Here is a 25666-nt window from a genome sequence, read left to right as displayed (position 1 = left end):
ATTACTACTTACTTGCTGATACTGTCTGCAAGAATCCCCAACCTGGTGCCCAACGTTAGGAACAACTGATTGTCCAGGCATAACTCTGTTAATATCCTCCTTAGAAGGTGGTTCATTTGTTGCAGATCTTACTATCCTTGTAGCAAATAAGACTTCTTCATCAGGCAGAAAGGAAAACAGAACAAAATTAAATCTTAGAATTTAAAGTCCTTGAAAAAAAAATTTATTCATGTGATCCAACCCTTAAGCATGCAACTGAAGCATTCCACAACCTGTATTTTGAATTAAATATAGAAAATTCAGAGCAATTAGACATTACAGAAAATGTAGCAGGCATCAGTTCTGTATTTAAGGTAAAAACAAATAAACAAAAAACCCCACAAGATCAACTGGGATAAATAGCTGGATAATAAATCCTTTATGAAACAAGATTCATCTCATTTCTCTGCTTGAGAAGGGATCAATTATTTGTGTATACAGAAATAAAACGTTCAAAGCTATGGTGAAGGTAAGACAGTGATTTTCAAAATTTGGAGTGCAGGTAGCACATAAAGAGCTGCAATATCTGTTTATTGCATCAAGTATCAACCTGACAATGAAGTAAAAATCAAGGAAGCTCTCCCTAGAAAGTAACTACCATACATGGAACTATGCACAACTTAGTCTTCTGAAATACAAGTACTAACTACAACTGCCACTTCATTTCTGCCTTTAATGATTTAAGCTAAGAGCTCCTCCTTAGGAATATCATACCTAAAAACAAACAGGCAATTATCATTTTCCAAATTTAATACTTTTTACATTTTTCCACACATTCCTCTCACAAAGGTGCTCCCTCAGCACTGATGATTAGGGAACTGTTTGCTTCAATGCCTTTCTCTTCGTAGCTACAGAGGCAGAACACATTCTATTGAAAGTAACTTCTGAATGCACCTGAAATTGCTGTGGGAGAATTGTTTAGACAGAGAGAAAAAAGCATGTTTGAGTGAGGCTAGTGTCCTCATTTTCTTAGGACTTGCCTTTCACTTCTATCACCTCTGTCTGCCTGTACACTTGCACCATCTCCAGCTCTACAGCAATGCTGTAAGTAAGAAGGTCTCTTAGTCTGACGGCTGCCACTGAAGCAACTCCTTAAGGCAGGCAACTTAATCCTCAACTGGTTTTACCAACAATACTTGCAGGGTTTTCAAAAACATTAGATGGTACAAGCGTGCTAAAACCTCATCACCCAGAAAGTTATCTTCCCACGCCTCTGAGACTGCAAATGTGGCCTGGCAAAAAATGGCCAGTTGAATTATATGAGAAAACCCTTCCAGCAAGAGGTCAGTCATCAAAAATAAATAAATAAAGTCCTCTACTTGCAGCTCAGCATTTACAGGACTACATAGGTATTATCCATTCCTTAGTGCTACAACAGGAGACATGAACAGGAAAGAGGACATTCATTTATTTATTTTAGAGTGTTTTGTTTTCTAGAAAAACAAAGATGAAAAAAAGAAGCTGAGAATATAAATTCAGTATCATGTGCAGAAGCTAGCCTTGCAAATGCAAATCTTTGCATTTACTGTAATTAAAAATGTCATGTATAGAGATTCATTTTTGAACAACAGCTGCTTTGGACTTCGTGTTGTTTTAGACTTACTGGTGAACAATAGCTAAATCCTACATATAGTGGTGATTTATACACAGATAAATATTAAAAAAATCAGTACTTAATCACATTTAGTTTTGGATTCTTCTACACCATTTTGAAATGTTAACTTTTTTTTTGGGGGGGGGGGGGCTAGGGGAGAAAGAGGATGTGAAGCATGAACAGCAATGAACTCTTAATTTCAGACCTCTTAAGATAGAATTACCTTTAGATTTGGCCCTGTCTGAAGGACTTCTTGCTTTCACAGTGTTTTTCTTGAAAGTTTCTTTTGGCATTTTCCTTTCAGTAGCTGGAAAAGACTGTTTTGAGTGTGAAGTGGATTTCCCATACCCAGAACTTCTAACCACTCCTTGAGGACCATGCAAAGACTTCTTTTTATGTAAAGGTGCTGCACTTCTGTTATTCTTGTACAACATTTGCTTAGTTGTCATTGACTCTGATCTTTCATTCTTCATGGAATGCGACTGAATAGCCTATGACAGAGCACATATATTTAAAACAGGTTTTAGGGTTTAGAGTGATCTGAAGGCAACTTTTGCTACTAGAAAAACATAGAACCAGTTACCAGAATTACACAGCAGTAAGACTACTGAGTGGGAGGGGAAGAAAAAAAAACAAGGGAATTAATTTTAAGATTTAATTTTAGCCAAGTGAATAGCATGCAATAGAATAAATTCCTGCAGAATTTATTATGCTTTCCTACTTCAGAAGTTTATATAAAACAAGTATTTGCACTGGTTCTGTTTTATTGTTCTGGGAAGTTGTAATATATTACAAGATCTTTAGCATACCTAAACATGTAGCTGTCAGGTTATTTGACTAAAGGCTAAATCACAGTGAACAAAGAAACCAAGCAAGGAAGAGAAACAGAGGCAGGCAGAGAAACAACCTAAACCTCATCATTGAAAACAGAGCACTTGACTCCCAGGAAGAGCAAATGGGAAAGATTAGCTTACTGGCCCTGGTGGGAAGCCTACCAGAATGAAACAACTAAACAAATGGCAAATTAAGTGAAAGGAAGGATTCATATGGATTAGGTAGAAAAAAAGTGTGGGAAACAGAAAACAAGATTAGGGAAGCTGATCAGTTTGCTGCTCACCATGCTAGTCTAATTAAAAGCCCTACATCTGATCAGTCTAATCTACACTCTTAATGAGCTGTATTTCTAACTATCCACTCTGTGGGTACACTCTCCATTCTGAGCCTTGTGTGTGTTCACACAGTCCCCTCAATGGGAATACATGCTCACACTCACTACTAGCTTGAGGTGGGGATATGGAACTGCAACAGCCTCACATGTATTGGGCTAAGATTCTTCCTGTCCTGCCAGTCCCAAAGTCCACTGGATGTGGATAAGTCTAACAATAGCAATCATAACATGAAGGTTTCAAGAAAAACAACAACACTCTTAATTTCTAGACATCAGAACATACTCAATAGGCAGTCTAAAGTCATATACATTTTGAATGTATTTTCACATAATAAAAATCTGTTTGATACTACTTACCTGGTTAGTTTTGCTGCCTTGTGAAAGCAGACAGTCTTCTACAATCTTTTCATTTAGTACATCAGGCTGAACTTCACTGGTCTGAATTTCTTTTTCAGTCACCCTCTGAAGGTTACTTTTATTTGCACCCATCTGCAGAAAGATGCTCTCGTCTTTGTTAGATTTTTCAAGTACATTTGTCTCCCAACCTGTATTATTCCGGTGCTCTTTAAAGGGCAAGTGATTGACAAGTTCATTTCCTGTGCTGCCTGTCTGTTTCACAGGACTACAAGAAAAAGGAATAAAGTCACTATATAGTAAGATTTTTGCCCTTTGCCTTTCCGTGACTCTGGAAAAAGTGGGCTATTTTTTCTTTATGTAACATCTGTAAAGACTGCTTGAACTTGAAAGAGTCACTAGGCTCTTTTTAAGAACAATCTTGCAGATTTAGTTATATATATATATATATATATATATATATATATATGTATATATATATATATGAAGTCTAGGCTGAAGATTCACTCCCACACTGTGAAACAAGAGACATTTCCCAGCAGTAACTGCTTTTGTGGAGGCACCAAACTGGGCTATAAGATGAACACCTGCAAGCATGCAGTCAGCATTAATAAAACCACAAATGATAATTTTTGCAAAGTGTTAAGCTCAAACTAATTTGTTAGGCAAAACCTATTTCTGACAACTACAGGACCTGTGCTTTCTTCTCTACACAACAGTTGGAAAAGAACAAATGCAGGTATGGAACATAGGTTAGAAGAAATTGCAAGAATGTAAGAAGAAATTAAGTAGAAATTGCAGTGTAAGAAGATGTGATCTCTTTGCAGAATGTGGAAATTGGAGAACTAGGATAGGATGTGGGCTGAAAGCCACGTACAGGCGAGGGGAATGATGAGCACAAGTCCCAGAAAGCAGAGATCCTATTTGTAGTAGTTGTCAGCATGAGGAAGACTTATACAAATGACATGGCAAACGTTGCTGCTTATCACATAAACAAAGTTTGGGCACCCTGATCTAAACCAACTAACTGTATAACCATTGTACAACTCACAGCAATATGCCATGATGCCAACACAAAACAGTAAAATTTCAGTCTTAGTGAAAAAAGTGAAAAAGACAGATGAGTCATTTGTAAGCTGTTTTTCACAAATAGTTAATGGGCTTAAGTTATTACAATTCTTAAAACACATTCTGAAATAAATACCTTTCAGGTTTCAAATCAAATCCTCTGGCATTATATGAGTCTCCTTTAATAGGTCTCATCAATTCTTCCACAGTAGGTAGGTCTAATTAGTGCAAAGTAATAAAAACATTTTTACAAGATTAGAAAATGTATTTGTAAAAAGGACAACATTTAAAAATGTTTCATAAAATGAATATTGAAGATATTACTAGTTCACTCACATGCTCGTACAATACACACCTTCCTTTAAGGTATTTACCTGATTCAGTGGTTGACACGTTTTTTGAATAGATATCATTATTTTGTGAAACACTTTCCACTAAGCATTTTGAGATTGCCATTGCAGAATCATGTATTTTTTGGTCATCAGTGTCTTCCAAAGACTGATCAATGTGGTGATACGCTTGGTGTAATGCTTCAGTGTCACTGGTAGTTTGTCCATAGGAAGTGCCTGTGAAAAATGCAAGCTCTTAAGAGACACTGCAGGACTTTCTGCTTGGGAAACGTATCACCAGAACCCAGGTTTCAGTTACAAGCTTGGACTATTATCAGGTGAGAACAGTGTTTTCAAGTACTGAAAAAATAAATAAGTCTCATTTCTGCTACAAAAATAAACAGTTACCAAGTTAATTAGTATGAGCTAAATAGCCTTATCTACAGTTTACATACCTTTCCCAGCCCTACCCCCACTGCTGTCTCATTACTAAAGCTAACAGTATATGTGAAACAACGATTTTAATAGACGCCACCAGAGCCATACTCTGGTTATCAGCTGGGTACAAGCTCTTACAGAGCTTTGTACAACAGTGTATTTTACTATTGCTGAACACTGCCAAAGCAGAATTTTAGCTATGGAGAGTAACTAAAAGAGATTGTATATAAATCAGACTGCAATGTCAAAAGCAACTTTACAGTAACCAAGGGTAAAAAGGTGTGTTTGTGCTAAAAAGACACCTTTTTACTGAAGTAATTCCTTCTCCTCTCAAGATACGTTAATAAAAGCCAAGGGCTTCATGTTCACTGACAACTTAAGAACAAACGAAGACTCCAGAACTGTTTGCTTTAAAAAAAAATTAAAAAAAAATCTTTACCTGCTTCATTCATTTCAATTCCACTAACTTCTTGAGGCTGATAATGTTCACCTAGAGCTACATCTGATGTTTCAACAGCCTTTTGAAGTTCTGTAGTTGAATCTTGTGAATCAAGTAATACAACTAAAACAAAGAAGGTAAGTGTTAAAGAAGACATACTTCTCTTATTCATAGTCCATCTATGCTGGAATTAGAAGTATACCAAAGCTTATCTTGATGCTCTAAATGTGCCAAAAAAGCAGACATATAGATTATTATAATGTCATTAATACTAGTAACTCTAAATATAAGCATTGCAAGTACTGTTTAGTAAAATAAAAAAATAAATTAGTAATTACTTTGAAGTGCTAACGTAGATTTATTTTTAATCATTTCAGTCCAACAGACTTCCAATAGAACACAACCAAATTTAGTTAAAAAACAAAACAAAAAAAAAAAACACAAAGGAATACAATCAGATGAAAAAGTATCAAAAAGGTACATTTAAGATTGTTGTACTGATGAAATTTTGTACTTTACCTTTAGCCAGCATGCCAGTGTTTGGTTCCTGTGAAAAATAAACAAATAAAAATATTACTTGCTGAATTTCAGGAAAAAAAATCTGCACAAACTTTAAAAGCTGGCCCAAAACCTAAGAACTAAAGCAGTTCTTAGTGTTCCAAGCATGTGCACTTTTCTAAAACTCTCCTCTTTCAACACCCTGTACCTTAAGAACCCTTTTGTAAGTGACTGGGAATTAAATGACATTCTGCATAAAAGAAATAAGATTTTTACACCTTCCTGGTAGTCTTCTACTTATTACAGAAAACAAAATAATCTAGCAGTATGTATGTTATAGTTCCATTTTATTTGTTCTTTTCAAATGTTTATTAGAAATACTACTCCAATATATTAAACAAACTACAAATTACCTACTATAGATGAACACATGAACACAGTGCTCTATAGACTCCTTTCCTAAAAATCCAAACAGAAGGCATGCTCCAGGAATGCACCTGGTGTGATCCAGCCACACATGCTCCACCTCAAAAGACCTGATGAAGCAGGTTGATAGCAATATTCCCAAAGCTGTGTAGATCTTGTGTTCTCTGTCCAAACTGCTTCTCCATACAGATCTGCTTCTTTTGGTCTGTGTCACCTGCTAGCATTGACACCACTTTAATAGCTCCAAGGAAGAAATTAATCACTATCTGTCCTGAGGCTGAGGCCCTAAGCAGAGCTCATAATTTCTGCACTCTTCCACAGTTCTTAATCCAAAGGAGGAACAGGCAGGCAACCCTGTGAAGAACTTAATGCTTAGTGATACATCACAGTGAAGTGTGTATCCTCAATAAAACAATATAGTCCTAGGATCATTGTATTCTTTCAGACTGTACATATAATACAAGGGTTTAGTATATTCACAGTTATACATTGCAGAGATTTTAGAGTTCATGAAAGGAATATAAACATTTGCTAAGTTATATTTGTCTTAAGCACTTTCACTCCTGACATCATATTTTGATTTACCTGATTTCCTTCAGCTTTAAAGCCAGGATTAGCATCTGTTTCTTCTTCAAAATCTTCACTGTAGCTGCCTGAAGAGTAAAATAAACATCAAACAAATGCAATATTCAGGAAAGATAAACCAGTATGGGAAAAGCTATTTCCTCTGCCCCAATCTCTCAGCTAAGAACAGCTACTGCCATTATTACTTGTTCCACAAAAACAGAAAGTTTTTGATACTGTGTGTAGTACAAAAGCTACAGTAAAAGTCACACGTAATATCTCCCAATACAAATGAAGTTTGTTGTATGACAGATGTAAATTAACTCTGTCACCTTGTGGCCTACTTGAATTTACCTTTTTTATTTAATCACTTTCCCTCACTTTAGGGTGAAATGATGCAAAGCTACAAAGTTGCTATAATATTTCTGCGACACCTACCACAATCTCCTACAATCTATTTATCAATCATACTTCTGATGAGACTTCCTGTGATTTACAAATATGTTCAAATTTGGAAATTTGGGAAATTCAAGCTCAGTATCCCTCAAAACTTCAGCTAAATCTTTATCATATATTAGTAATGAAGAGTGAAATAAAGAAGATAAATGAAATGCAATACAGAAAGACAAGTATGGAAGGAGTATAGCATGGAAATTTGGAAAAAAAAGATCAGGTAAGAGTAATACTGCAAATTACAGAGATCAAGCTCAGGCAGGAAAAGACAAAACAAAAATACAGAAGATGACACTTGAAACACTGGAGTAACTCAAACGTTAAGAGGTATTTCAAGATCAGGGTCTTTTATTTTTTGGTCAGTTTTTGATAGGCAGATTTATTTTTCCCCCTTTTTTCCTCTTTTTTACCTTTTTTTTTTTTTTTTTTTCTCCTGTCTCATAGGTTTTGGTCACAACAGAGTAAAAATCTAAATCAAAATAAAAAGCACAAGGCATTCTCTGATGCCCTGCTATGAAGTCTTCTGAAGACTTTGCATCTGAACACGAGCACTAATCCACAAATTTATTTCTGTTATTCCTTAATGAGGTCATTGCAATTCATAGCATATGCACAGTTAAAAAAAAAAAAAAAAAAAAAGAATTTTCAAACGAACAGCTTAACAGCTTAGATAGTATTACCAGATTTCTCTTCATGTGCGGCTTCCTCTTCTCCTTTTCTACTTTCTTCATTTCTGAGAAACAAAATGAAAATTTTACTCTCTTCTTGGAGAGTAAATAAATATATTTTTTAACTCATAAAACTTCACATTTATTGCTAGTGGTAAGAAGTACCAGAAACCTGAATTTCTTCATCATATCAAATCATAGGTAAGAAAGGCAGGAAAATGTCAGTAGCTATTAAAATAAATATGTATGTTTATCATATTTATTTCCATTCCATCATATATGTATATCTCCATACTTCAAATTCTCAATCTAACTCTTAAAATCACCTTTCTGCATTTCCTCCAACATCTACACCAGATTCTCACACAAAAATTTATCATCAGGTTTGCTCCCTGTTCTGACCTTTTCATTCTGCTTTAACAAAACAAAACAAAAAAGTCACCTCTTTCCCCTTTCCCAGTACTTATTGTTCTTGCTTAAAACTCTCCAGAACTCTGACTCTCCAGCTGTTTTCACAATGGATGTTTACACTTAACATTTTTAATGAACACAGACTGAACTGCCCATTCCTCCATTATTCTCACAGATAATTGAACTTGTTTTCACATTACTGATTATAAATGGATTTCCCTAGTCTATCTTTCCTCCATATTCATCCCAAGGGGACACAGAATATTTTTGGTCTACTACCTAGTTATTATCAGTTGTTAACTCTTGTCATTTAGTTACACCTTACAATTAAGAACATCAAATCAACTTGTAACTATTGTGTTGTACAAACATGATGTACCTATGTTCATTCATCACCAAGACATGCTCTTGCCTGACTTCTTAATTTATTAAACTCACTTGTCTTTGTCTTAAAAACAAAAAACAAAACAAAACAACAACAACAACAACAAAAAAGCCCACCCACACCCAGAAAAACATATAGGATCTTGTCTCACTGATACCCAAATGTAGTATTCAGATGCCCAGGTCATATGTACCCACTAGTATGGTCTGCAACTTTTCTTCCCTCTAAATTACCGAACAAACGGTGCTAGTATTACAGAATCATTGGAATCCAGCTCTTTATTTAATCTTGAATAATCAATAGTTGATGAAGCTTCCTGTTCGAGTTTGGCAAAAAAGATCTCTTTTTCTTCTTGTTCTTCCAGGGTATCCAATCCAACTCCTGTGATACTTTGATTAGGCCCAGAAGCTACCACTGAATCTAGATTTGAGAAAACAGAATAAACTAATTGTGTTGGCACTGTATGACTACGCATAATAGTTGTAACAGTTAACCACAACTGTATACAGACATTAAATATTAACAGTATCAAATTATCACAAATTAATATAAGGAGCTTTCAAGGCATAAGCTTCAGCTGACAAGTGAAGAATCCCAACTTTCAATTTATTTAGAGAAAATTTTGTAATAATAATTTAGGTTTAGATCTAGCTAACTTCATGAAGTGGTTGCACTCAGTTCTCACCATTTGTCTCCAGGCTGTCTCTACTTAAGGAGACAGCGAATCCATTACTTGTCTGAAGAGGCATCTTTTCTGCGTGCATATTCTCATCAGTTCCTCCCATCAGCTGCAAAGTGTTCTGTATTTTGACAATGCTTCCACTTGATCGAAGCATTCCTAGGAAGGAAGTTGCAATATTACTATCACCTAGAAGCTGTTTGTATGACACTTCAGTCGTGTTCCAGAACCACCTTTTTTTTTTTTGATTTTGTTGCAACTGCAAAGATCTACAATCTTAAAAATCGTGTTTTTCTAACTTCTGTTTCTGTTATGATATGTAAACTTTGTTTAATTAGAGTTAACTGGCCTATTATACACATTTTCTTCCCATCCTACTTATTTGTGCCCAAGCCTAAAGTTCAGCATGGGATAAATGTAACAACTGTTACTGACTTCCTGTAACACTACTCATGGAGAACAATTGGAGAACTTTTTTTTTTTTTTTTAAAAAAAAAAAAGAACAGAGAAACTAACACCTCCTTGTTGGAAGTGTATTAATTATGTTTGATTAACTATCCCAGAGGAAGCACCAGACTTCTAAAATCTGTCGACATTGGCTTAACAGCTACATTTCATTTGTTGCAAATTAAGCGCTTTAGGGGGGGAAAAAAAAGTAACCAAACTTGGAGGTGGCTGACAAACACACAGTTCTTCCATTCTGTGTTTTTGCAACTGCACTATGCAGTTTCTCTCCTTACTGTAACTTAATTGTTGCGAGGGTTCAACATCACTGCACTAACATTATGTGTGCGTTCTGTTCTCAAACAGAACGCTGCTGTATCTACTTCCTTACCGAAAACCAAAAGCCAAATATTGCAGTAAATTACTACTTAAACAAGCTGTACCAAGTCCCTTCTGCTTCCCCCTGCAACATCCACTTTTAGGCTTGGATTGTTACCATGCCTGTCTTTTCCAAAATGAATCTCCAGCCAGCAAAATAAACTCAGAATTTATTCTGTCTGGCCAAAGGACATTTAGAGTGTAGCTGTGTGTTTGTACTGGACATACCAGGAGGGGTGAAGACACTGACAAAAGCTCATTTCCTGCTGGCAGGGGATTGCAGGAGATGCATACCTCAACAACCCTTCACACCAAGAACATTAAACCTGTCTCCCACGTGCTGATCAAGCACGTCAGCTCTAGGCTGTTACTCTGTCCTTGTAATATACAAGTCCAACCAAGTTCCTTTAAAGAAACGCTACACTTGCCTGTATCGTGACAATGGAGGACCCCCTCTCTTCAATACTGAAAATATACCAGAGTGAGGCAAAGAGGGGAGGAAGGAGAGAAAAAGCGGGGAAAAAAGAAGTCTGAACACCTTTCCTTTCCCTAATGGCCAGCCCTTAGCACATGCAGTCTGATTTTAAGAGCGTTCTTGTTAAGTAGCAGTTTAGTATTTTCCTTAAGTTGCAATGATAAAGTCCCCTTACATATTTTATTGGGAGGGTAGATACACATGATTTTCCATCTTGCAAATGACTTCCATTCCTGTACCTAACTTTGGTTACAGCTCCCTGATACAGAGCTCTGACTTACCTTGTGTGCTACAAATAGATGTTGGAGACACCTTTCACAGTTACTACCCATAAAATGAAACCTGTTTGCTACTACACTGAAAACTATAAAATGAAAAACTCATTGTGCTGTACAGAAGCTAAAAAACACGAACAGTCAATTTTTCTGATAACTAAATGCAGTAATTTAAAGTGATTTACCAAGATGGGCACTTTGTTCTAGCTATCAAGACAGCAAATGGGAGTCAGCTTTCAGCTGGATCACAAATTTTTTGCATAGCTTTAGATTAGCTGAAACCTCAACTTTTAATGAAACATAATAATAATAAACCATTTTCCTTAATTTCGTTTTAATTATCTCAAGCTCAATAAACTGACAGACTTGCATTGCTCTCAAAGTTTTCATCAGTTTTTTGTAAACTGATATATTCGAGTAATTTTCCAGTTCAAACTAGACCTGAGCTTTTCAAAAAGCATTTTCCATCTATAATCTGAAAATCAAATACTATTTTACAGCCACTGAGGTTTATAACTCAGCCACTCCCAATTCCCAGATACGTGCACCAGATTACAAGGGGATACTACTGTTGCTGCTGAAGGCAAGAACATCTTTTTACTAGCCCTACACAGAGAAACAGATAAAACCTATCAAACTTAGAAAAACCAACATCAACTTGGATAGTTTTCAAAGTTTATGTTTTCACTGTGTTTTCTGACTGTTTGAATAGTCCTACTGATTTCTGAGGGACTTGCAAGAGTGATGGGGGGCACTTTTATTTCTTGTGAAAATGATTTCTTAAGCAGCAGTTTCATTTTACTACCCGTAGCCTTGCACTGTTAATTCTTGCAATATATTGCAAGACTCATGATACATATTATTCTTTAAAGTACTGCCCCTTAAAATAAATTAAAGTAAGAACCTGAATTTCACTTAGAAAAACATTTTATCACACTTGCAGAGAAAACTTTAAGAACATAAATACACAGGGCTCAAACCTAGATATGATGACAAACACTTCTGTTATTTGTAATATGACCACGACTTACAGAATTGAGCAATTTTCTTTTTGATATCGTATAAAACACTGTAATTTTGTTACCCTCCAAATTGTCTGGACTGTCAGAAGTGATGCTTCCTTCTTCTTTGTTTAAGTATGAATCTTTCTTGTCCTTATGAAACTTTTCCAGCATTTTGAATTTAGACAAAGCCTTGCTCCGAGACGCACTGGAAGAAGGTTTAGGGGGAACTACTTTAAGGTGTACACAAACATTTACGAGTTTTAATTTCCAGTGGACAGGGAATAAAGAGAAAAATAAGGTGTGAGTATTCAGATTGCCAATTCTGAAAAAATAATGTCATTCATTTTCTTGTTAAAGTATCTAAAATTTTGCAGCTATAAATAAAAACTAACAAGTTAGTACTTAAGAATTCTGAAACTATTTTCCTCTTTCATTGTTAAAAGAAAAATTACTAATTAGTTCTTACTCCATATACACCTTGCACTCAAATACATTGTTCTATTTTTGCTCAATGTATACATTAACTGAAAACAAAGAAAAAGAAAACTAAGAAAACTATTTCAACAATAAAAGAAGTTTTGTACTATACATTTTGAAAGAAAGCATCTAGATCAGTTCAAAGAAAAGCAGAAACACATAGGTAGGCAAGATGTGAATTGCGACTGCCTTTATCACTGGCAGTTACAAGAACTGCATATTGCCTGTTTAAACCACTGTGAGGCCTTGCTTTGTGGCCAATAAAGCCAAACACCTGTTCACTTTACCACTAATTAAGTTTTAGATAACAGTACCATTGCTGAAAACTGTGCTCTCATAAGAGACTTACGTGATAGTCAAACTATACACTTTATATTACCCTAGACTAGACAGATACACTGCATGAGACTTGTCCAAACCATCAAGCACATGTGTTTGTGTATGTGCTTTGTAGGGGTGGTAGGGTGCTCCTGAACTGGCTAATTCAGAGAAAATTCTTAGTTACAGATCTTTCAAATTTACCTTGACACACGAGAGAGCAAAAGCTGCCTGGTCAAGCATCCAAGACCTGTCTACAGACAGGAGGACTATAGAGAGATCTGACCAGAAGCTTGTAGAACTCAGAAATATGCAGGATGATTAAAGGAAGATAAATGTATGACAGGTGCAGGCTAAAGTCAAAAGAAAAAGCTCTAAAACCCTTCCTGATACAATATATGGGTCCTTTATTCCCTTGACTGATGGCTGAGACCAGTAATGAGGCATTACTTCTCTACCTTCATTCTCCCACACCTACAGAAACACCAAAAATGTTGACTGCATGCCTTCAGTTGTAAATAATGCAAACACCTGTGCCTTTTAAAACAGTAATTTGACATAACTGTCAAACTGCTCCTATAACTCACATTTCAAATGCTAAGCCTAATTTTAGACAGTCAGTTTTAATGTTTATATCCCAGACCGAGATGCTTTATAGCTATTTTGCACAAAGGAGGCTTATGAAAACAGGACATATACTCTAGAAATCTACCATAAGGAAAATGATCTATAGACTACAGAGTCACAAACAGGATCAACTGCCAAATATTTCTTTGTCATGGCTCTCCAAAATATTATTGAATTTGTTTGAATTCAACACCAAAGCAATATTTAACCTAGTATATATATCAAGTTAATTGCTACTGCACTTTACACAAAAGCGTTTCATAGAGCAACAATGATAGCTCTTAATTATTCTTTGGAGTTTCTTCTCAGGTATCATTAACAGTTACTTCACATACGGATGAATCTGAAATTAAATTGACTAAAATAATCCCGTAGATTAAATAACCTAATTTGTCATTACGATACCAACTGCACTATTTCCATTTCAGAGGCAGCATGCAAAGCAGAGGGAAAATACTATCAATAGGAAATGCATATAACACTTATCCGAGTGGAGTTTTTCAGCTTCAACAAATAGAACACTGAATATTAATATTTCTTGAGTAGGAAATACAGAGATATTTTCTGTTACTAACTATACTGATCTTTGTTATGACTTTCAAGGTTATTTTCCTCCCCCATTTGCTTACATTCAATACTGTCTGTCTACATCACTAGGTGATCAATGACATAACAACAATTAAGCAGAAGTTCACACACTTGTTAGTTTCTTTTGGAAATGACAAACAAATTAAGTGGCAGCTTGCTTTCATGAGAAAACTATGGTCAAATGGACTACTACAAAGGATTTTCTACAGGAGATGTGCTAGTAATATAAGGCTGATATTGAATAAACTGAACAAAACATATTTAATCGAATACCAGACTGGAAATCTGAATGTGGAATCTGTTTTTCACTATTTTCCACTACTTCAGCATGGCTTTCCATCCTTTTCTTCTCTTTTCTCACTTTAACAAATCTGGTTTGAAAATCTTGAAAAGTAAGACAAACAGCAAAAACAGACAGGCAAGCAAGACAGGACAGGAGTTATTATAACCCAATTTCTCTTTATCATTTAAATGGCAAGAACAAGTAGACATCATATTAGCTAGAGATATGTCTTTAACCTGTCAAATATGGAAGACCGTATCTTGAATCATAATTTACACATTTAAGTTTAAAGCTGAAGAACAAAGTTCAAACGTGCCTAGAATAATAAGCAGAGTTATTTTAAAATGTACTTTACTATGCTTAGCCAAAAGAACAGAAGTAGTTTACACTGTTTACCATTAGCCTAGAAAACCAAGTGAAAAGAGGTCATTAGTGGGAATTGCTACCTACTTCCCAACACTTTGGCAATGAGACGCCTTGGAAAAAAAAAAAACAGACAACAAATACATGCATAAATATATAGTCCTCCAGTCACCTGTCTCATGTCTTTCAGGAAAGCATTGTATAGATACTAAAGCAGCTCAAAATGAAAACCCCAAACTGGAAATCATTTATCATCCTGGTGCATAGCTCAAGCTAATTAGCCAGACTTTGCACCTCATTAATATCACAATCTCTCTTCATGGTGCCACTCAAACACATCAACTCATATGGAGCTAGCTCACGTATTTGTAATGCTGCACTGGGGATGGAGGTGCGATTTGTACATTTACTTAATGTTAATTCACGATAACAAAACACTCTGAGAATAATAATTATACTACCTGACAGCCTGTCAATAAGAGTCTTATCTGCAAACCAATGTGGAGGTTCAAGCTTATGAGAATTCACAAGGATCTGCACAAAGTTTTAAAAAATGCTAAATTTACACTTCTCAGAAGTTAAACTCTGCTTACTTCCGTATTTGTTGTCATCAGCAATATTACTATTCCTTCAGCAGGACAATTATTTTGTTATTTACGGCACATTTAATAACCTTACAAAAAGCTACAAAACTAGATCACCTTCTTCTCCTCATTTCATCCCTTGCAGTAACTTATGTTGCAATGCTGCTGCGCCTTCATCCGTTATTAATACACGAGAGCAACATAATACATAACACACATCTACTGAAGAATATTAGACCTAGCAAGATTGTATTTGATGGAAGCACAGAAGCATGCAACACAGAGACAGAGAACAGAAAAAAAAAAACAGGAGCAGTTCTAGAAGCATATCAGTCCCTCAGGAAGAGTATGAATATGAACAGTCTCGCTTCTTTTGTGGGTGAATTGATTCCATGCTTGCAAAACTGGGTAGATTTACCTTCTACATATTTTCACATTAAAAGATAAGTTTGTTTTAAGATATCTGTGATGCTTTTACCCTGATGGGCAGCTAAGCTCCACCACAACCACCCTCTCACTTTCCCTCCTCCAAGGAAAAGTGGGAGAAAATACGATGGAAAAGGCGCAAGGGTTGAGATAAGGACAAGGAGATCACAGCAATTATCGTCAAAATTCATCAGTTAACAGCAAAACAGACTCAGAACAGGGAGATTAATATAATTTATTGCCTACTACTAACAAGCTAGAGAAGTGAGAAACTAAAAACAAACTAAAAACACCTTCTTCCCATCCACCCTCTTCTATCTCCTCCCCCCAGGCAGCGCAGGAGGGCAGGGAATGGGGACTGTGGTCAGTCCCTAGCACTTTGTTTCCACTGCTCCTTTATTATTCCTCTTGTCCCCTGCTCCCACGTGGGCTCCTCTCCACAGGCTGCAGCATGGAGATCTGCTCCCTGTGGGACCCATGGGCTGCAGGGGGACAGCCTGCTCCACCAGGGGCCTCTCCACAGGCTGCAGGGGAACTTCTGCTGCATGCCTGGAGAACCTCCTGCTGCACTGACCTTGGGGGATGCAGGGCTGGTTGTCTCCCACTTTCTCACTCCTTTCTCCCAACTGTTGTTGCACAGAAGTTGTATTTTCCCCCCTTTCCTTAAATCTGCTCTCCCAGAGGCCCAACCGGTGTCACTCCCTGGCTCAGCTCTGGCCAGAGGAAGGTCCCTTTTGGAGCTGGATCTGCTCTGACATGGGGCAGCTGCTGGGTGCTTCTCATAGAGGCCACCCCTGCAGCCCCCCTGCTACCAAAACCTGGCCACATAAACCCAATACAAGACCTTAACAAATTTACTAGAAAATTATTTATATTTCATATGTCAACAAACTGAAGATCAAACACGTTTCAGTTCTAGCAGCTTTTCCTCTCATTAAACTGCAGGGCTCAGAAGATATTCTTAGCTTAAAAAATAAAAAGCGTTGAATTGTTCTGGACAGGAACAACTTGACACCATCACATTACTTCTGGTTCTGCTTCACACTTAACTCATATAAGAACTGTCCTCCAAAAGTTCTAATTAGCCTGCCCTTTAGGTACCTATGCCAGTATTTCTGGTTGAAGTAGCATGAGAAGCAGCAAAGCGCTTTATGGGTTGACTCAAGCATCTCAGAAAAATCATGGAAGAATGACGAACTTCTAAAGATCCCTGAAAATTTTCATTGAAAAAAAACAGGCAATGAGGTCATGCTAACTGCTTACTTCTCGTACTATGCCCACACTGTTCTTCAGGAGTTTTTTGACAAGCAGTAAGGAAATCATAATATTTCATAACTACCTGCAGTGCCTGATAGGAGTTTTCTCATATCCATTGGAGTTCTCCAGCAACATCTTAAAAGCCAAGGACACGTGAGTCCAGACAACATCCTTTAAAGCCTGTGCCTAAACGGCACAATTTCTGACTAAGATTTGACATGAACTATAACAACACTAACAGGACAGAGATATTCTTAAAATCAGAGACTACCAGTAGTACCTTCACTTCGTCATATGAAAACCTGATTTCTGGGATTTTCTGTTAAGCTCCGTTACAAGCTACACAAATCATCAAAATAAGAGGGCACTGATTATTACAAGAACAAGAGACGATCACCCTGTGGAAACTAACTACCCCTAGGGTTTGCTACCAAATAGGAAAACAATGAAGGAATGGAAATCCAGAGGTGGAAAGCTTTCATATAATACATTTCCCTCCATAACTACATGACTTAGTAAATACTGAACTAGTGACTGTGTTATCACAGCCCTTTTCTCCTTGAGCCATGTTTATAGCAAGGGAAATACTGACAACAGACATTTTTGAATCAGCTGCTGTTGTTAAACCATCAGTACAAGAACAGGTTGGTTACAAAACATAACTACAAATATTTCAGTAGAATTAATAAGTTACATTTTCTAATTACCTTACTCTCTATATTTACTCTTTACAAGTTTTAGTAACTTGAAAGCTACATAAAAAAAAACATTAGAGAACTTGCTCACAGCTTGAATATGATCTCTCTTAAAAAATACAATTACATTTGAGCTTTATCCTTTGCATACTTGCATTATAATGTTCTAAAGTACTTGAGTTACATTGACATCAACGGAAACCAAGCCTGCATGAAGGGAAAGAACTAGCCTGACACCCTGTGGCCAAAAAACTGCAGAACAACATTATTTACCACCGTCATCTGAATCTTCCTCAGTTATCCACCATGGCACTGAATCCTTTTTCTTCGTTTCTTTTTTCCTAGGCTGTCCCAACGTCTCAAGAATGCTGGACTTTTTTTTTGAATTTCCAAGTGAATCATCTGAAAGAGACTGAATCAAATCCCATACAAGATTAAAGACAGCTTTTACTTTCTCATTAACTGTTTAACTTTTTTAACTGTATTTCAGCCACTCATTTCTTGAAGTTCTGAGTTCAGATGTCTGTCTTTACTCCCCCCATCTGCTTTTTTTGTATATGCATGAAAAGAATGAGTAACAGACAATAACTATATTCATATGGAGCAATACTGCAGGTTATATTGTAACTCCACTGCCAGAACTTCGAAGTATTACAAGTTAACTGCTACGTAGAGTATATGTTCAAAAGAACAGTATAATCAGCTCTTTTTTCAATTAGTTACAACTTATAACGACCAGACAAAATCCTGCCTACATCCCTAAAGATTACAAGAAAAAAAAAAAAAAAAAAGGAAAAAAAAAAAAAAACATAGAAACTGTTTTGCTTGGCCAGGCTTTTTACACGAGCAACATTATCAATATTCTAAAAGTGAACCTTCACAAGCAACTTTCTAGCTCCCAGAAAAACAGATTTCAGAAATTCACTTTGTACTTTGTATTCATCGACATGAACAGAAACGCCAAATACCTTTCTACCTGACTTAAGCACTGGCATGTATTTTTTTTTAGTTATCGATACTGATTTGACTGATGGCTTAATTCAGTGGGGAGGAAAAGGCTACAATATCCTAGGAATTTAGTTACTAAACAGCAATGGGAAAAGACCTACAAACCCTTCATAAGACAACAGCACTTTTCTTAAGCGATACAACTTGTTAAAGAAAATCTCTTTCAATACAGCTCTCTGTGGCTTATGGCAGTATGAGAGCCCCAGTTAGCCGTCCAGACACTGAACAAGGAAATATATTCATGTAGGAAATATAACTTAATAACAGTTAAGAACTATACAGGAAACCTGACATTTCCAGTCTTTCTCCTTCCTTGGCAGAATCCTGTGTTCTCTACCTACACTACCACCACCAAAGAGGCTCCCTCTTGGATTAAAAGAATCAAGCAAGGGCACTGCAAGCCCATGTTACATAGTCCCTGTGCTTAAATTCAGTAAGCACAGGGTTAAGGGGTGTGGAATACTGTTTATTTTTATCCTTTTTTTTTTTTTTTTTTTTTTTAAGCCCTGGTTTTTGAAATCAATTGTCCTAAAATGACTTAAAAAACAAAGTAATAGAGTTAGCAAAAGCCGTGAAACATAGGATGCAAAGAATTCACATATGGAATGCATCATACAGGAAGATTTCAAAAGCTTCAGTTTTATACTTGTCACAAATAAGAAAACGTGACAGTACAAACAGAATACTAGAAGCAGTAGGATTGTGCATGCTTAATATGTAAAATGCAACAGGATGTTTTATTAAAACGTTCCTCTGTAGTCCACTGCCTGACTCTGACTGTGTAAAAAGCATTGCCATAAAAGGCTACATTTACTTGATATCTAACGCTTCAATTTATACACGCCTATCAGGAACATTCATAAAACACCAATCATCCCAAAGCACCATTTAAGAATAAATAAATAAATAAATAAATCTTACTAATATCTCTGACCAGTAACATCTTCAGAGATTACAATTTCACCTTAAAAAACTATATGCCTGTTGCAGTTTAAGTAGTCCAAGTCTTGCACTTCAGTAAAAACAATTTCTGTAAATTATGGAACTGTTAGACAACAGGATGGACTGCAAGTTCTTTATGTTGGTTCTTTGACGTAGAACAAAAGTGTCTTACATTTTTAATAAATGTCCTATAAATAACAACTTCCTTACACTAGTCTCTAACAAGTACTAGTGCCATTGTCCCCAAAGGTCTGGCTGCAAGTACTGACAGGTGCTCGATGCAGGCTTTGTTGTCACTTGCTGTTTCTTTTACGACTAACAGCATCGTCTACTCTGCAGAGTGCTTCAGTGATGCTCGCACTCCTTAGAGCATTGTAACTAAAGAAACTGAAACTCCCAGATGTTGCTCTCAAGTTCTGGAAACTTTCTATGTCCAGCCATCTTGTCAACTGCAGGCAGTAAAGTTGCAGCAGCTGGGAGAAGAAATACTGACAGAAAAATGCAAGTGTTTTTCCAACAGGTCAATGGCCTCAACAGTGAAACTTAGATTTTTCTTGTTTGTTTGCTAAAAGAAATATATATATAATCAAATTTTTGGACTGGTAATGGATTTTCACTACCAGGAAGTGGTACCAATTTCTTCCTAACCCCTACAAAAGAGCCTCTCAACCTTTCAGTTACAGAGACAACAACAAAAGGTTGTTTACTCTCAATTTGAATACAAGCAAAGTCATTTTTAAGACCTAGGACAGGACCACTACGTCACACAATCACCATCTCCTATAGAGGTGAAGGAATTTAAGAAAGTAAATAAGCAAATGCAGGATTGGATCCAAAACACTTTCATGAACAGCTGCCCTAATTATTTTGTGAAATAAATCTCTTTTTCAAGAAAATAAGGCTACTCCAAATATAACGTCTTAATATATTTGATCTTTTAATAAAAAATAAAACATGCTTTTTTCAAAACATTTCACATGGTTTAATGTGAAATATTACTATTCTGTGTTACTCTACAGATTTGCTAATTAAGATGACATAACCTTTCCAGTCTTCCTTCTCAGCTGCAAATGAATATTATGTAGAACAAAAAACAACCTAGAAGTCTAGAAGCAGATAATAGCTTTTTTTCTCACTTTGCTTTGCTTGAAGTATCACAAAAAATGCAAATAACAGAAGCACTGTGTATAAAAAAGAATTTGCATAGCATGTCCCAAGGGAACATCGGGACAGCCAACACAGAAAACTCATGAGCTATACCAATATGACAGGTGATACTTAAAGGAAATTAAACTGACAGTAGGGGAAGTACACTGAAGCTGGTGGAAGTCGAGGGGAAGGATCACTGAGACATAGACAATGCAGGAGGAAGAGAAGAATTACGGAGGAGAACAACTTGTTGAATCCATAATTCTCTTCAGCCTTCATACTCTATGTATCTACAAACAAGTAGATTGGAGTAAGTATTATCAGGCAGAGCAATTATTAAAAGGCCAATCCTGTATGCAGTAACTGTTACTGCATATTTCTGTTTCCTTCTGTGTAATGACAGAAGCCTAGCAAATCCACTTCGCTGACAGTTTCTGAAGTTCACTGCATATGTCAAAGGATTTCTTTAATTTAATTCACATAACTAGACCTCCATCATTCAATTGTATCCATGATCTTTCTTTTAACTTTTTGTTTTCATCTCAGGCATGCATACAATCATCCACAAATAAAAGCAGTTTCACTAACTACAAGCAAGAGTTACTTACAAGGGAAAAACATCCTGCTCCCTTTCTTCCCTGAAACATTTGCTTAAACAATAGCAAGTCTTCCTCCAACTACTAAGGAACTTTTCCAACCCCTTCCTCCTGCTTAATACTCTCAACACAAACATCACCTACGCAGCCATGTGTTTCAAACAATGGAGCACATCAGTTTCTCATCTTTCAAACACTAAAAGGCTGCCCACTTTTTATGAAAAAAATCAATAGCAAAGGGAAGAACAGAATGGAAGATGCACGCATATAAAGCAACAGCATAGATGATGTCGTTATTTGGGTCTGTAACTAGATAGAAAAACATAAAAAAAAAAAACATATTTCTAATGACTGGATGGACAGTATTAAAGTGTTTAAGCTTGCTTAAAAACAGTTCTAGTTTGAAACGATAAAAAAGTTTAAGATATGAGCTGTTAAAAGTTGCTTTCTCTGAAACGTGCCAAATGCCACTTAGAAAATATACAACAAACTAGCTGTATTGAACTACTCTAACTCAACTGTTCTCAACGTGGACAATAACTGAAGAGCAAAAAGAACATGTGAATGAAGAATAAAATATGAGAAGTGGTCATACACAGGCTTTTGTCAGATGCACAAAATAAATATAAAGAAATAAATCTCTTATCCTCCCCAGAGCAGCGGCCTTCATAACAATAGAAGAAGCATTTTTGACAGAAACACAAATCCTACTTTTCTATTTTTACTTAGATTAATAACTCCAGGGAATTCAAGAAAGTCAATTGCATCACAAAATTAAAGGCCAAAATTTACCTTTAAGATCTTTGTGAATCTTAATATCCAGATGGCATATTGGTTTTCTATTCTCTCAATTTTGTATTGCTCAATTAAGTAACATCTACATTGTGTTTATAAAAGCAGCGGCACGATGGTCAAGGCAGAAATAGGGACTTGGAAAAGCTGAAATCTCCATGAAAAAGAAGCCTCCTATTACTACAGTTGTCCACTACACAGTAGAAAGTGAAAGTTTAGGTGCTAGCTTCTATAAAGCTTCTCACAAGTAATTACATTGTACAAAACCCACACTTTAAGCATTCATTTCTTACAACAAAGACCCCAAGAAAATTATCTGCAATCACTAGCTACACTTACGTACTTCTGTAGCATCCAGTAAAGGCCTTACATGGGTGGTATTTGTATCTTAGGCTTACCACAATGTGGGTCTGACAGACCAGAAAGCAAACTCTGAAATTCCAAAGCTCTATCCAACGAAAAAAATACACCAAGTTACGACATTTTGACCATGGCCAATAATTGCTAGCTGAAGTCATAACCCACAGATGTACAAGATTTTGCCTATATGCAGAAACATCAAGCACCATGAGCAATAAAAAAGATTCAAACTATGATTTTCCAATCACTACAACATATTTAATTTTGTTACAATTAAAACGAGAGCGTTTAAATATAGTTCAATGAAATTAGGCATTACACAGAAAAACAAGGACATCCTTCAAATGCACCTTGCAGCTACATACAGCAGGTTTTGATCTCATTGCCCCTATTCTAAAGATATAACCTAGCAGTGACAAAATAATCATATTTAATCACCAAACTCTTCTCTTGATTTCAGTACAGCAGAGTAGTATGAATTCAGTTTAGCAAGGGAGCTGCTATGACATTGCAAGGACCCACTCATAAAACAGCTAGATGAATCATATGACAGAAGCACAGCTGCATCTTCTATTTCATACTCAATTTTTCTTCCATGTTTTAATGGAGAAAGTGGATGTGACCTTGCTCTGAGACATACCTCCTTCAGAAACTCTTCAAACTGCTCATCTAGTTCTTCTTTTGAAAATCGATGAGCCATCATCTGCAACTGGATGTTACCTTCTAAACAATAAGAATAAAGTTAATTACAAGCATTCTAAAATTAGAGGTAGCCTAGAGATTTGATGCTTTCACGGGGCTATAAGCAAGAAAATCTCTAGATAGATGTCAGATTTCTCCCCTCCCAACCCAAATCTACATTATTAACTGAATGAGAACGTCAATGCAAACTTTTTTGCATTGCTCAGGTTCCATATAATAAAAATAATAATTTCCAGAACTTCAGCTTCAGCATTTACATTGTGAGGGATAAAGAAATGATAAGTCTCTTCACCACCTTTCTGTCAATGATAAACCAAGAATCCACAGCATTAATACTCCCCATCCCTTTTAAGGGCTTTTAATTCATTTCTGTGTTTCTTCTCTAAAAATAGATACATCTGGCATTGTAAGTTTTGCTTCATAGTCTTTGTTGTGTTTAGGACTCAGTAAATAACAAATTCATGAAAGCCTTCAAGATTAGAGGATGACATTCAGTTTGATCTACCCCGAAACACAAAACCAAAAGCACTTGCCCTCCTCCCATTCCCAAAAGCCTTTGTTGAGTTCTCAGGTATAAAATATGTCCCACACTCAGAATGCTACAAAGCTTTTGCATATCACAATGCCCAACACATATGGCTACCTTCAAATCTGCATACACATTGCAGTATTAAACTACTCTAGCATCCTCCAGGCTGAGAAGTGCTACATAAACATAAAAGGACAAAACACTCACAGAAATGACTTTACCATTAAATAAAACTTTTCTCAAATGGAGCCCTCTCAGTATACAGGACTGTTCCCTACCTGCTAAATGGGTTTTGACAGGTGAGTGGTGACAACTGCTTCCTGCTTTCACTCCTTATTCATCCGCAGACCACCCGACACTTTGGCTTTGGAGGTTAAAAAATAAAAAAATAAAAAATGAAAATAAAATGAAAATAAAATGAAAAAAATAAAATGAAAATAAAATAAAATCAGCACAAAACAGTTATATAGCAGGCTGCCCAGACTTGGAATTAAATAAGATATCCTTACGTAAGCACTTGGACAATATCTCTGAAAAGGTGGTAAGAAGATTAAGAACGTAACCTCTCACGACACACACAGTCCATTATCCTTTTATATTTTTACATCAAAGGGCACAGCAAACGCTGGGTGCTTTAACGGTTTACTGTTAAACTGTTAATGCCAAGTACTTAAACGATTGGAGTATAATTAATTTGTTTTGCCAGAGAAGCAAATCGGTTCTTTCCGTATGTCTGTACTTATGTCACCCTTAGAACTGCAGCTCTGAAAGCTAACGACGTCCAAGTTTGTTTTTCAAAAGGACAACACGGCAGGCGATTCGCACAACGGAATACACACGCTCGCAACCCTTGGCGCATATACTTTACCGTCATACCTTTAAAGCTGGAGACTGTGAGACCACAGCCGGGGCAGCCCCTTGCAGGGGTACGCGCTGGGGCGCGGAGCAGGGCACCAAGGCGCGGGGAAGGCTCGGGAGGGCAGCAGGAGCCGAGGCCTAGGCCTAGGCCGCCCGCGCTTGGCCGCGGTTGCCCTGGCAACCGTGCCGGCCACCGTACGGCCCGCCGGGAGCGGGGGCGGGGAGAGGAGGGGAGGCGGCACCCGGCCGCCATTACGGGCGTGGCGAGGGTCACGTGACGCGCGGCGGGGCGGGACGGAGGGGAGGAGGAGGAGGAGGAGGAGGAGGGAGGGGAGGAAGGCGCGGGCGGCGCTGACCGCTTCCACCATGAGGGGTCACGGCAGGATAGCGCAGCGGCTGCCCGCGCACCTGTGCTGCTCCCCGCCGCGGCTCTCCGTTCCCAGAGCCGGCAGCCTGCCGTCCCTTCTGTGCCGTCTTTTTTTTTTTTTTTTCCCCCTTTTTTCTCCCCCCAAATTAAAGCGGGGCTCAGTTTTTGCGTGCGCCGGCTGTGGCGGGTCCTCGGTGAGGAGCAGCTTTGTGCCTGCTCGCAGAAGGGCTCGGGGCAGATGTTCGCACCTGCAAGCAGAAGCCGTGCCCCCAGCCCGGGGGTGTCTGGAGACGCCCTTCGGTGCATCCCATAAGCCCGGCGGTGCCCTTCGTGGGGTCGGGGCTGGGACTCCGCGCCCCTCCTAGGCCCCTTCGGACTCTGCACGTTCACCGATGCCCTAAAATTCCGGAAGGGTGTGCTCCTTCAGCCTCCCCAACGCAAGGCGAAAGGAGTAGGAAGTACATCGCTTTCCCTAACACAAAGGTCAAACCCAAAGCATCCCTCCTGGCTCTTACCCCAAAATCCCCTCCTGAAGTTTTTCTCGTGTTTCTGCTTTAGATGCTGGCTGCTGCGCTTCTAATGCGTTCTAGCACATCTCTGGAAGTGTTTAAAATATGCAGAGGAATTAATGACCCCTGTTCCCCTGACCACTGTCT

General features: G+C 37.4%; 1 protein-coding gene across 2 annotated transcripts in view; it reads right to left on the bottom strand.

Moving 5' to 3' along the window:
* CEP162 (centrosomal protein 162) overlaps positions 1 to 24739 on the bottom strand; it is a 41378-nt gene extending 16639 nt beyond the window's left edge. Inside the window, exons 1-15 of one of the 2 annotated variants that reach the window (XM_035321885.1) lie at positions 24671 to 24739; positions 24064 to 24149; positions 23195 to 23277; positions 17981 to 18119; positions 9520 to 9672; positions 9068 to 9254; positions 8051 to 8103; positions 6939 to 7006; positions 5949 to 5976; positions 5430 to 5552; positions 4598 to 4789; positions 4360 to 4441; positions 3159 to 3423; positions 1857 to 2124; positions 13 to 155 (exon numbers count right to left, since the gene is read on the bottom strand). In XM_035321885.1, the coding sequence (XP_035177776.1) occupies positions 13 to 155; positions 1857 to 2124; positions 3159 to 3423; positions 4360 to 4441; positions 4598 to 4789; positions 5430 to 5552; positions 5949 to 5976; positions 6939 to 7006; positions 8051 to 8103; positions 9068 to 9254; positions 9520 to 9672; positions 17981 to 18119; positions 23195 to 23257 (1764 nt within the window). In that variant the 5' untranslated portion in view covers positions 23258 to 23277; positions 24064 to 24149; positions 24671 to 24739. Of the gene's footprint in view, positions 1 to 12; positions 156 to 1856; positions 2125 to 3158; positions 3424 to 4359; positions 4442 to 4597; positions 4790 to 5429; positions 5553 to 5948; positions 5977 to 6938; positions 7007 to 8050; positions 8104 to 9067; positions 9255 to 9519; positions 9673 to 12169; positions 12295 to 17980; positions 18120 to 22194; positions 22342 to 23194; positions 23284 to 24063; positions 24150 to 24670 lie in introns of those variants that run through there. The other variant, XM_035321886.1, reaches the window with a different exon arrangement.
* Between the last annotated feature and the right edge of the window lie 927 nt (positions 24740 to 25666).

Source organism: Oxyura jamaicensis, chromosome 3 (assembly GCF_011077185.1).
Source record: "Oxyura jamaicensis isolate SHBP4307 breed ruddy duck chromosome 3, BPBGC_Ojam_1.0, whole genome shotgun sequence".
NCBI classification, from domain to species: Eukaryota; Metazoa; Chordata; class Aves; order Anseriformes; family Anatidae; genus Oxyura; species Oxyura jamaicensis.
Note: the sequence above shows the minus strand (reverse complement) of the source record. Positions and strands in the feature narration are given on the sequence as shown.